Source organism: Etheostoma cragini, chromosome 11 (assembly GCF_013103735.1).
Source record: "Etheostoma cragini isolate CJK2018 chromosome 11, CSU_Ecrag_1.0, whole genome shotgun sequence".
Classification (NCBI taxonomy): Eukaryota; Metazoa; Chordata; class Actinopteri; order Perciformes; family Percidae; genus Etheostoma; species Etheostoma cragini.
Window position 1 is genome coordinate 24,666,080 of NC_048417.1, and position 13,571 is coordinate 24,679,650.

Genomic DNA, 13,571 nt, shown 5'->3' on the forward strand with positions numbered 1-13,571 from the left:
CCCCCCCCCCCCCTTTTCAGCCCGGGCTGCTTTTTCTTTTGCAGCATTTATGTCACATGGGGAAAGTCACGCTCCAAAATCAACTTTATCTGGATGTGTTCATTAGTGTTAATGGAATATTTTGGATGTTTTAGTTGTATGAGCTACTTCTCCACGTTAGTCAGTCATAAATATAAACAAATCCATAATCAGAAAAAGTTAGTGTGTAAGTAAGTAAAGCTTATTTATATATCAGAAATCAGAAATACTTTATTGATCCCCGAAGGGAAATGCTGTGTTACAGTTGCAAGAGGATAGAAATATCAGAGTAGAAATATAACTAAAGAAGTATAAGGATTGTGGATATATACTGTTATGATACAGTGTTTACATGATTAAGAGTTGTAGTGGTAGCATTTATCACAGTCACAATGTGCTTCACAGGCCAAATAAATAAGCTAAAACAAATACATAACCATAAAACCTCAATAAGTAAATCATAGTAAAACACAAAAGCATTGAATACATAGTAATAAACTCCATAATCTGGCAGAACAGAGAGAGAGAGAGATAGAGAGGTGATAACTTTAGATAAAACAAAGCGGTGGAGCGGGATAGAGAAACAATAGAGAGAGAAAGAGAGATGTGCTAACGTTAGATAAAACAAAGTGGTGGACTGAGAGAGAGAAACAACAGCAAGAGAGAGGTGCTAACATTAGATAAAACAAAGCATTGGAGCGAGCTAGAGAAACAACAGAGAGAGAGAGAGAGATAAAACAAAGTGAGTTCCCTGAACAGGGAGCACCCGGTCATATCATGTCTAACTTGCTCCGACTCCATTTTTTTTCTCTACTTGTCATTGGTCGGCTGTCAACGCAATTAACATATGGCGTTTTTTTTATAGAAAAGTAGAACTTTTTTTAACTTCAAAAAGACTCGAAGCTGAAACAGGAGTCGGTGTCCTGCCAACCCATCTACTGTAGCTAATCCTTCCTCCCCAGCGCTGCATAGGAAGGTCTGTCTAGGCCACTCTGCATTTTGGGATGGGAGACAGATGTGCTCTGGTTTATTGGCCTTTCTTTAAACCAATCATAATCGTTGTGGGCGGGGCTAAGCTCCAGACGGAGACACAGTGCCGCTGCTAAATAGTCTGAGGAAGAAACTAGTTTTGGTGGAACATGTGTACGTTCAGAAGTAGTTTTAGTCGACATCAGAAAATTCCGATTGGACAGATAGTCTAGCTAGCTGTCAGGATTTAGCCTGCAGAGATCTGAGAACGAGGTAACAATAGTCCTCAGAAATCAGCCGCAGGTTAGAACGTCAACACAGAGACAGAGGATGGGGACGGACATCCGTAAAGGCGACGGACGGTGTTAAAAAGGCGTTAAAAAGGCGACAGAAAGGCGACAAAAAGGTTACAGAAAGACAACAAAAAGGTGACAGAAAGGAGACAAAAAGGAGACGAGAAGGAGAAGAAAAGGCTTCGAAAGAGGCGAGGGAAAGCACAGATAGTCTAGCTAGCTGTCTGGATTTACCCTGCAGAGATCTGAGGACCAGGTAACAATAGTCCTCAAAAATCAGCTGCAGATTAGAACGCCAACACAGAGACAGAGGACGGGGACGGACATCAGCCTGAATTTCCTGCAGCAACGGAGCAATCCTGGAAATTAAACGTTGTGGACATAGACAACTAACTCAGTGACTCTGGGAAGTAGCTCGTACAAACATCTAAACAGTTTCTTTAACCCCTGCTTTGTCCACACATGTCAAAAAGGGACAAAAATTTGACAAACAAACGTTCAGTGAACTACTGTAGCTGCTGATCTGGCCGACGATACAAGTGCTAGTAGATTTGTGCTAGCACGTCTCAGCCACAGTAATCCACCAACATCGCTTACAATCAAGGCACTGACACACCAACCCAATGATGGGCCGTCGGACAGTCCAGTGACTCAAGTCTGTTCGGTCTGTCTCGTGCCATCGTCCATTGGGGGGGCGGGGAACTGACGTGGTTGGTTGTAAGGCGGGTGCTGCCGGCAGTCAGACTCAAACGTCCAATCTGATTGGTGGAGAGCTATCCCGGAATTGAGGAGCGGGATTAGTGAGACTAGAGTCTCTCAAACTGACATTTGTGGATCTGAAAGGAAGGTTCAGCAGCTGTGTGTGTGTGTGTGTGTGTGTGGGTGTGTGCGTGTGTAATGAAGACAGAAACAGCAGCTGTGTGTGTGTGTGCATGTTTGCACGTGTGTGAAATGATGACACATTCAGCTGCTGTGTGTGTGTGTGTGTGTGTGTGTGTGGGTGTGTGTGTGTGTGTGTGTGATGAAGACAGATTCAGCAGCTGTGTGTGTGTGTGTGTGTTGAAGACAGATTCAGCGGCTGTGTGTGTGTGTGTGTGTGTGTGTGCGCGTTGAAGACAGATTAAGTAGCTGCTCGGCCGATTTCTCCTTAAAATGTCTCAGAAACACGTTTCGCGGATCTATATGAGATCGTATTCGTGCATCGCTTTGATGTGTCGAGATTAGGTCTGGGCAATAGAGAGATAATCAGATATTACTATATTCTTGACCAAATACCTCAATATCGATATTGCAGCGATATTCTAGGGTTGACAATTGGTGCTTTAACAAAATATGATGAATAATAATATGGACTAATAATCATTAGTAATATGGACGTAATGTCTAAGTGGGGAAAAGTCAAATAATAAAACAGCTAGAACAGTCTGGTAAGTTCAGGAAAGTATATCACTGTGGCCTTTAAAACCAGGGAAAGACCCTTGTCATGTCATCAGGATATTACAATAAACTAAATCTAAGATGATATCTAGTCTCATATCACGATATCAGAATCAGCTTTATTTGCCAGGTATGAGAACACATACCAGGAATTTTACCGGTAAGTGTTTAGAGACAGTGTTGCAGGGTTATTGTACAGAATTGAACCTGACACAGTGAGTCAGAAGTCAGCTGTTCATCAGAGAGATGGCTTATGGGAAGAAACTGTTGCTGAGTCTGATACATTTCGTACATCTGATATAATATTGATAAATTGCCCAGCCCTAATTCCGAGGCACTTTTTTGGGCCAACTCGGGGGGGCGGTCAGTCCAACTGGGCTCTCATCAGGTTGATGTGTCAGGGTCATAAGACCTAAAATAACAATATATATACATATACATATATATGATATATATCAATAGTCCATCTTTGTTGTGTATGTTGTCTCTGCTCCCCTGTTTAACTATGAAAGTAAGACCATCCCCTGCACATTTAAAACAGTCACAGAGTGACAACAGCTGTATTTTCCTGGTTTTTCCCATGTTTTTAAATAACTGGACATTATGATAAGCACACGACGGTTCGCCATCGCTCTGATCCAACCTGTGATTATAGAGCGTTCAGGAGCAAAGGGGAGCCATGTTATAATAATTATTGATGCTTTTGATCAGTTAGATGTCACTTTTGGCTCTTTATTTGAAATCAAATATGAGTTGTTATTTAAAACTTTTATTTGAGGACCATGTGTTTGAAACTTGTGAAAAATGTGAATTTTTATTTATTTATTTGTTTGTTTATTTGCGTTTTGCTTTTATATTTTTTATTTACAACTCTTCTGTATCGTGATATGCAATGTGACTGTTTTTTGGAAACATTCAAAGGGCTACTTAGACAATGGATGAGTGTGTAAAGTATGATATATATATATATATATATATATATATATATATATATATATATATATATATATATATATATATATATATATATATATATATATAATATAAATGTTAGAGGCTTTGATTTGTTGAGGAGCGGAGAAGATTATCTGTAATGTTAAAAGGAATTTAAAAACTTTTGCCTACTGCGTTGTTAAAAATCCTAATGCATTAGCCTGCCGGCCATGTGAGCAGCTGATTGGCTGCTGGATTCATTCACAGAAACAGAATAAAAGCAGACGTCTTACTCCGATTCCCCGCCACGCGCCCTACCGCCCCGGGAGCATCTTGCTGCCCGACTCGCAGATTTCAAAGTACTTTACAGAACAATGCCGTGTTTCTTAACCCTTGTGTTGTCCTTCTGGGTCAAAATTTAATATGATATGATGATACTTAATTTGCTGTTTACTTTAGTCATTTTTAATGTTTTTTCTCTTTAAAATATTTTTTACAATGTTTTTGTAGCATTGTACCCCCCTGTAAACTTCCAACAACTTATTACCAATATTTTTTGACTTTCTGGACACTAAACCGTATATAGCCCATGAAATTATATCTAACTTTTGAGTAGAAAGCAGAAATTATGAACTAATTTGAATAATATTTAAGATCAGAGGATGTTGATGGATAATCACACTGTCAAAGATAAGAATAATGCTATAAAATTGAATAAAACACCCAAAATTCAAGTGAAGTCAATTATAACAGTGAACTGATCCTTAGTTTGACTTGAAGAGGGTTTCATGGAACAATCCGATTGGTAGAAAGAAATTCAAATTGCTGCCACAGAAATTTTAAAAACGTGTCAACTTTGACCCTTTGACAACATGAGGGTTAAGCTAGTATCTGCCTTCCACTCCAAGCAACAGCGTCTGGCTTTATCATTTTTAATGTAATGTAATAGTAACTAAATATTGGAGATAAACCTGTGTGAGATGTTTTGAATCATTTATTCTGTGAATTATTTCAGGCAGTAAATCAGCTGTTGTTTCTCTGCACATTTTTGATTAACTTTGTGCTGATTGGAGTAGATTTCATGTATGAGGAGGATTATTTTTATGACTTGTGTATGATATCTGTTGAAGGTCGAGGGAATAAATGTACAGTTTAGGGATGTCGACGGAGTCTGTTCATGTACGGACTCAAACGCTAGTTCTCAAACTTCTGTCAACATTGGTTTTAATCCAAGAACCCCTGAGCAAGAGTAACAATCCAAAACATCAGCCTTGTTACTGAAAAACATATAAATACTGATGAAGAAAGGCGACAAAACAGTGGAAGGAAGGAAGGAAGGAAGAAGTCCACAAAAGTGACAACCTTTAAAAAAAATGAGGGAGGGAAGCAACAATATGTCAACAAAAGTGACACATTTCAAAGAAGTGACAACCTTCGAAAAAAGAAAGGAAGGACGGAAGGAAGGAAGGAAGAGATAGGTTGATAAAAGTGACAGAAACTTCAAAGAAGTGACAACCTTCGAAAAAAAGAAGGAAGGAAGGACGTGAGGGAAGGAGTTATGAAGTTTTTTAAATACATTTAGTTTTCTTTCATGTCTCTTTGCCTCATTTTTGTGCAATTTTCTGTTAGTTTTTGTCGTTTTTTGCGACCTTTCTGTTGCTTCTCGTCACTTGTTTTGATTTGTCGAACTTCGGCTGACATGAAGTCCTTCAGCAGCGGCAGAAAGTCTGCTGCATCGTAGAGTTTGTACATTTTTTACAGCTTCTAGTTTCACGGTCTAAAATTTTTTCAGCTTCTTCAAATCGGCCAAATTTGTCTTTAAAGTAATAAAGTATCCGTCCATCTATCTATCTATCTATCTACTGTATGTCTCTATCTATGTCTCTATCTATCTATGCCTCTATATCTATGTCTCTTTGTCTCTAACTATGTCTCTAACTATGTCTCTATATCTATCTATCAATCTTTCTATATCTTTCTGTCTATCTATGTCTTTATCTGTTTCTATCTATCTATGTCTCTTTCTATCTATCTATCAATCTATCTTCTATCTACTGTGAACCTAAATGAATGGGCTGCCAAAGCAAAGTCTGCAGGGGCCGGTTTTGGCCCGCAAGCCTCAAGTTTGAAACATGATTTGGACAAACTTTATGCTAAGCTGACTATTTCCTGCCTAAAGCCTATATTTATCTTCTAACTCGGCAAGAAAGCAAACAAGCTCAAGATAAAATGAATATTCGTTTAACGAAAATGTAGAAAAACAAGTCAGAGAATGAATATAAAAAGATGGAGATGAAGAACGATAGAGGAGCCGTTACACTGAGAGAAAGGTAAGAGAAGCACATGGATAAATATAGTTGGACTGTGTGAGAAATTCTCTCTCGCGCCCACTCTCTCTCACACTCTGTCTCTCTCACACTCTGTCTCTGTCTCTCTCTCTATTTAATTTTATTTTATTTATAGTATCAAGTCATAACAAGAGTTATCGCAAGACACTTTACAGATAGAGTAGGTCTAGACCACACTCCAGAATTTACAAGGACCCAAAAGTTCTAGTAGTTTCCTCCAGAACAAGCAACAGTGCGACAGTGGTGAGGAAAAACTTCCTTTTAGGCAGAAACCTCGGTCAGACCCAGGCTCTTGGGAGGCGGTGTCTGACGGGCCGGTTGGGGTTAGTGGAAATAACAAAAATAGAAAAAATAGTAGTTTGTGGCAGTTATTTGTAGTAGTTCATGGCATAGCAGGGCACTGTACAGCATTACAAGGCACAGCAGGACGTAGCTGGGCACCACAGAGTGTAGCAGGATGTAACATGGCATCTGAACTATCTCTCTCACTCTCTGTCTTTCACTCTCTCTCTTGCTACCCCTTCCTCTCTCTCTGTATTCCTCTGTCTCTCTCTCTCTCTCTCTCTCCCTCTCTCTCACTGTCTCTCTCGCGCTCTCTCTCCCTCTCTGTCTCTTGCTCTCTCATTTTCTACCCCTCCCTCTCTCTCTCTCTGTCTCCCTCTCTCTCTCCTCCTCTCGCTGTGTCTCTCTGTCTCTTAATTCAATCAATTCAATTCAAAGAAGCTTTATTAGCATGACCATAGTGGCATACAGTTTTGCTAAAGCACATAAACAGGGAGACATCAACAATCATAACAACAAGAACAGAACTGATGATATCAGCATCAACATGACAACATTACAGGTGTGGGGGCGGGGGGGGGTACTCAAAGTGTGACAGGTAAAGACATATTGTGCTGCAGCTCTCTGGCTGTTCTCCTTGTTGATGTCGGTTATTTGGTCAAATGTTGGGTGCTTGTGTCTGAATTTGGGGAAATATTTAGTCCGGACCAGCTGCAGGTGGGTGCATTCTGTCAGGAAGTGCAGCTCTGTCTCGACTGTGTTGCTCTTGCACAGCTGGCAGAAGCGCTCCTCTTTGGGGAGCCATTGTTGTCTGTAGCGGCCTGTCTCGATGGCCAGGTGGTGCTCGCTGAGTCTGTACCTGGTCAACGTAGTTCTTAGTGTGACATCAGTCACTGTGGTCAGGTAGTCTGCCAATCGGTACTCTCTTTTTGGGGTCAGATAGAACTGCAGTTTGCTTTGTGCTTTTGTTTGTGTGTTCCAATTGATGTAGTTTTGTTTCTGTTGTGTTGTAATTTGGTTAACTCTGATTGGTTGGTTCCCAGACTGGGGCTGAGGCAGAACAGGGTCAGGAAGTGGACTGAGCGTCAGGACCAGCTGAGTGAGGGGACTCTTCTCTTTGCTCAGTTCTTGGTCATGCAGGGCTTTCTGCTGATAGGAGTGGGGGTCGCTGTTTTTTTAGATGGAGCCAATATTTGATTGCACGTTTTGGAATTTTGATGAAAAATGGGAATGGGCCTAATTCAGCTCTGAATGCGTTGTTGGTGGTTCTCCTGTGCACCTGTAGGATGCTTTTTCAGAACTCAAGGCGCAGGATTTCAACTGGGTTTTCGTCCAAGTGGGAAGAATTCTGGTAGGTAATAGGACCCCACACCTCACTACCCTAGAGGAGGATTGGTTCTAGTACAGATTCTAATAATTTGAGCCAGATTCTGATTGGGTTTTTAATGTAGATTTGACTTTTAATTGCATAGAACGCCCTGCGTGCTTTCTCTCTCAGCTCCATTATCGCTGGGTTAAAACTATTATCAGTCCTAAATAATTGTAATGTGTACATTTGTCTAATTTATGTTTTCCTAATGTGAAGCTGTATATGTTTACTTAAGATTTGGATCTTTTCTGCAAATCATTGTCTTGGTCTTTTTTGTGTGTTTACTGTCAGGGCCCAGGTCTGACAGTACTGCTCCAGCAGGTCCAGGTTCTGCTGTAAGCCCTGTTCTGTAGGGGACAACAGAACCAGGTCATCTGCAAAGAGCAGGAACTTGATCTCAGAGTTGTGTGCGTGAGACCAGGTGCTGCTGATTCCTCTAGGATGGTGGCCAGTTGGTTATTATAGATGTTAAACAGAGTGGGACTCAGACAGCTGCCCTGTCTCACGCCACGCTTCCGACTAAAGAATGTTGTTCTTTTGTTGCCAATTTTAATACTGCACTTATTGTTAGTTTACATTTGATTTAATCATATGTTTTACCCTCTACACCCGATTACCTTTGTAGAATAGACCACTGTGCCAAATAGAGTCAAATGCCTTTTTGAAATCTATAAAACATGCATAGATTTAGTTGTTGTTTTGGTGAACATGTTTGTCTCTCTGGGTGTGTAGGGTGTATATGTGATCTGAAGTGCGGTGTTTTGGTACAAATCCAATTTGACTTTTACTCAAGACATTGTGTTTGGTAAGGAAGTTTCTGAGTCTGGAGTTGACGATGCTACAGAAGAGCTTCCCAGCAGATTACTGCACACAGATGCCTCGGTAATTATTTGGGGCAAATGTATCTCCAAGCTTGTATATTGGTGTGATGAGACCGTGGTTCCAGATGTCAAGGAAGTGACCTACACTCAGAATCAGGTTTAAGAGTTTCAGAATTGGAATTGAGGGGTTATGTATTTCAGCATCTCCTTTATGATGCCATCGAGCCCACTGGCTTTTTGGGGTTTGAGTGTCTCTTAGTTCCTGTTCATTAATGGGGGAGTCGAGAGGATTCTGATTGTCATTGACAGCTGATTTGGTTCATTCAGTTTTGTTACAGTTTTGTTTGTATTTGGGTCTGGGTTGCTTGTTAATAGCTCGTAGAGTGTTTCAAAATGGCCGACCCATATGTCTGCATTCTGTATCACCAATTCCACAGGTTGGGATTTTTTAAGATTTTTCCATTTTTCCCAAAATGGTTTGTGTTTATGGACTCCTCCATTCAGGAGGTTTGTGCGTGTGTTGTGCTTTTTTTATCCTGAGTGTGTGTTTGTAGTGTTTGTGGCGCAGTAGAGAAGGCGTAAATCTACATTTTTGGGATCTCAGTGTTTTTGATTAGATAATTGTCGAACCTTTTGTCAATTTTTTTTACATTCTTTGTCAAAACAATTGTCATCTTTGGGGTTCTAAGGTTTATTTTTGGATAGTTTTAATTGTGATTTCTTTGCAGTTTCCATGATAATGTGATTGACATGTCTATTTGCATTATTTACACCTTCTTGACTGTGTACATATAGCATGGGGTGTCCAGAAAGGTATCTATTAGAGTTTGAATTTGGGCTGAGCTGATTGCTTTCTGGAAGTCCTCCGTGCTGATTTTGGCCCATCTGTATGATCTCCTGTGGGGGGGTGCTGTTGTTTGTCACTGACCTTCTGAGAAACACAGTAATTTGGCTGTGGTCAGACACATGGGTCAGTGGTTTGACTGCAAATGCACTGAGAGAGAAAGGGTCTATATCTGTCACCATGTAGTCCATGGTGCGGGTGCCGAGAGGTGAGCAGAAAGTTTTTCTACCTGAAGAGTCTCTCTTTCTCTTTTTCTCTTTTTCTCTCTCTCTCTCTCTATAGAAAGAGACAGGATGAGTGGGGAAAACTGTAGTAATTGTAGTCTAATTTTGTGTGTGTGTCTGTGTGTGTGTGTGTGTGTGCGTGTGTGTGTGTGTGTGTGTGTGTGTGTGTGTGTGTGTGTGTGTGTGTGTGTGTGTGTGTGCATGCCTGATCATGTGTTTTGCTCTAAGAAGTCAAGACAGACAAAATCACCATAAACCTGGGTGTTTTATTTTGTAAAGTCCCCAGCTTCAGCTGTGGTCTTCCTTTATGTGATTACCTGCCTAGCGTGACACATTGCGCTCTCTCACAGATCTGTCTTCTGTCCTCCGTCTCTCTCTTCTGTCCTCTGTCTCTCTCTTCTGTCCTCCGATTCTCTTCTGTCCTCCGACTCTGTCTTATGTCCTCCGACTCTCTTCTGTCCTCCGACTCTCTTCTGTCCTCCGACTCTCTTCTGTCCTCCGACTCTCTTCTGTACTCTGACTCTCTCTTCTGTTCTCTCACTCTCTCTTCTGTCCTTCAACTCTGTCTTCTGTCCTCCGACACGCTTCTGTCCTCCGACTCTCGTTTCTTCCTTCATACTCTCTCTTCTGTCCTCCGACTCTGTCTTATGTCATCCGTCTCTCCCTTCTGTCCTCCATCCCTGTCTTCTGTCCTCCATCCCTCTCTCCTGTTCTCCGTCCCTCTTCTATCACAGGACAAGCTGTGTCTCCCGCACCACATCTTGGAGGAGAAAGGCCTGGTGAAGCTGGGCGTCACGGTGCAAGCTCTGGTGGACCAGGCGTCATCCAAACTCTCCGTGCTGACGTGAGCGACGGGCGGAGGCGGACGGAGCTTCCTCTGACTGACACGTATAACCAAACACTCCTGGATCCAAAACGCTGCCACGCAATTTTATTAGATCTCAGCTCTATTCACATGGGACTTTAGCTCTTTGTAATAACCCTTGTGCTGTCCTCCTCCTGGTTTTTCAGACTTTTTTTTAGTTTTCACTAACACCACCTTACTAGTTTTACACGACATTTTGGAATCCATGGTTAATAACTCTCATTTATATAGAATTATACCTAATATTTGAGTTAAAAAAGCAGAAATTAGCAATTATTTTGACTAATAGTTGAGATCAGAGGAATGAAAGTGATCAATTGAATTTGCAAATAGCGTTGTAAGGAATCCAATCCATTTTTGTGGAAAATTGGTTAAAAAGAAACTCATATTTCAGATATAGACATTTTTAAAGGGGATAATTTGACCCGAGGACAACAGGAGGGTAAGTTACACAGCCAGCCTGTGATCTTAATCTGGTGCAAAACTGCCTGACTGTCATTTGTCGAGTAAAATATTCCCCAACAAATCACCGGCCATATACCTGCAAACACCGAGGTTGTGTGATAATTCATTCATACAAACCTTTATTGAAACAGGATAAAAAAACACTCCTTGAGGTCAAAAATCTCTTTTACAAGAATGTCCTGGCAAGCGACGCGGTTTCAAATAGACACAGATACACTTCCAATACAATACATAGACTCACTTTCACTCATCATGTTCAAACAATAATATTAGTCCCGCACAGAATACGGGGGTGGGGGGGGTTAATTCCAGTCCTGTGTGCATAGGGCTATATGCTAAATTTACATTTTTTGGTTTACTCTGTTTTGGTTTAAAAACGCACATCCTTTCATCCTTTGCATCATTTATACACCTCGTTTCAGAGCCTTGTGGTCTACGTCGTCATATTAGGATCTAGGAATACGAGACTACAAGGCCCTGAACCAAAACCCTTCTGACCTGGTTGGGTTCGGTGTCTGCCAGGTTGTGTTGCCGTCTCCACGGCCGCAAACGGAGACCGTTGGCGAAAGTGACGCCAATGTTTCTCGTCCTGATTGGGTTAACGAGACTTAAAGCCCATGTTGCAAGTTAACCACCACTGTTGATTATTGGGTACAAAAAGTGCTAACGTCCAGCGGCGTAGCGTTAGCTAGCTGTTAAACTTGTTAGAAGCCGAAACATATCCGCGACTAAGCTGAGTTTCACTTTCCCTTCACTATTATTATTAACATAATAAAGTCACCTGGACTGTTACTATTAAAAAACCACACAGGCTTCTCTGTTTTCTCCCCAATGACGTCATGCAATGCATTGTAGGGGGTGAAAGAGGCATTGCCAAAACACTTAAAAATAGTGCCTACTTTTCACATTATATTCATTATATCCAAAACCAGCAAACACAATAGATAACAACGGTTCAAATGGTTATTACCAACATGCAAATTGCACAAATTCGTTGCAAAATTAAACCTGGAACATGGGCATTAAAGCTACTAACGCTACCATGGTAATTACCAGCAGTGGGCAGAGTGTCAAATGAACACTGGTTTCTTCAGGTTGACACAAGAGAGCCGGGCCCTATTTTAACGATCTGAAGTCACGGCATGGGGCGCTGGTGCGTTCAGGGCTTATAGTCCTAAAGGGTTGTACTTTGTGTCTTCATTAATCACAGGTGTGTTCCGGGTAACACGCAATTAACCAATCAGAGGTCCTCTCCCATTCCCGTTAACAGCCAATTAGAGATCCTCTCCCATTCCCTTTAAAAGCCAATCAGAGGTCCTCTCCCATTCCCTTTAAAAGCCAATCAGAGGTCCTCTCCCATTCCCTTTAAAAGACAATCAGAGGTCCTCTCCCATTCCCTTTAAAAGACAATCAGAGATCCTGTCCCATTCCCTTTAACATATTTTTATTTTTAATCTTCTGCATGTGTGTGTGCAATGAAATGCTGTGTTATTGACTTTAGAGGTTTTTGTTGGTCAGTGGTGCCTCAAGATAGCAATACTCCCAGCCCCTGAACACAGCTCCCTGTAAGACCAGCACGCCCAGAATGCACCTGAACACACCTCCCTGTAAGACCAGCACCCCAAACTGTTGACTGAAAGGCCTCAATACAAATCAATGATTTAAAAAAAATAATAATAATCTTTTCCTTTCTTTAGAAATTCGTACACTGGTTAGAACCAAAACAAATGACAGAGTATTACGGCCACTTTGAGAGAGGGGAAATGCTTTTGTGACAAAAATGTATACCGTGGAATTATAATATTATGAGAATAAAGTTGTATTTGGGAGTAAACAAGGTAAAAATATTACAAGATAGTCAGAATTTGTAAAGGATTTGTAACGTTTTGAGAATTTGTTATAACTGTATTAGAAAATAATCATTTTTAGAATAAAGTAAAGTAGTATTACAAGATGTGGCTTCATTGTAAAAAAAAAGAAGAAAAAAATGATTTTTCTTCATAACATTTAATAAATTAAATACTTTTCTTTAAAGAAATTACAATTTTATCCTAAAAATACAAAAGTGCTAATATCAAATTTAAAATGAAGTCAGACGGAGGTGATACTAAATAAAGGTACCAGGGACTTTTTTAATAATGTGGAACCAAAAAAGACAAAGGGTCTTGTAAACAGGCGTGTAAACAAAGACACAATGTGAAAAATTTGGTTTGGTTTGTTTTTTACAACAAAGCTTATAAATATGTTTTAGAAACCCAAAACACAAGTATGCACCTGAAAATGAGAATGATATGGGACCTTTAGAAAAGAACATTTGTTATATTTTGAGATTTATGGAATGGTATAATACAAGATTTGGCTTTATTTGCGTAAAAGTAGGATTTTTGTCAGCAAATTCCAACTTAATATGACTTTTGTCTCACAATGTTTTTGCATATTTTTCAAAAACAAAATTATGAAGTACTAATATTACAGAAAAAATTTCAAAATGTTGATTTTCAAAATAAAGTAGTAGTATAAGTAGTGGTGGCTTTATTAATGTAAAAATAGTAATAATAATTATAATTATAACAGTATTAATATTTATAGCAAACAGAGTTTACAAAGTGTTTTTTACAGACAATAAGACTCTACCCTTGAAAAAGTATGATTTTTATCCAAAAATGTAAATGTTATAAAACTTTATTCTCACAATATCACAAT

At 40.1% G+C, this 13,571-nt stretch overlaps 1 protein-coding gene across 5 annotated transcripts in view; it reads left to right on the top strand.

Moving 5' to 3' along the window:
* Positions 1 to 10,529, top strand: part of lrch1 (leucine-rich repeats and calponin homology (CH) domain containing 1) — a 99,084-nt gene extending 88,555 nt beyond the window's left edge. For 2 of the 5 annotated variants that reach the window (XM_034885152.1, XM_034885153.1), the window contains one exon: positions 10,273 to 10,529. In XM_034885152.1, coding sequence (XP_034741043.1) covers positions 10,273 to 10,386 — 114 coding nt within the window. In that variant the 3' untranslated portion in view covers positions 10,387 to 10,529. Of the gene's footprint in view, positions 260 to 10,272 lie in introns of those variants that run through there. The other 3 variants (XM_034885149.1, XM_034885151.1, XM_034885150.1) reach the window with 3 other exon arrangements.
* Positions 10,530 to 13,571: the final 3,042 nt, after the last annotated feature.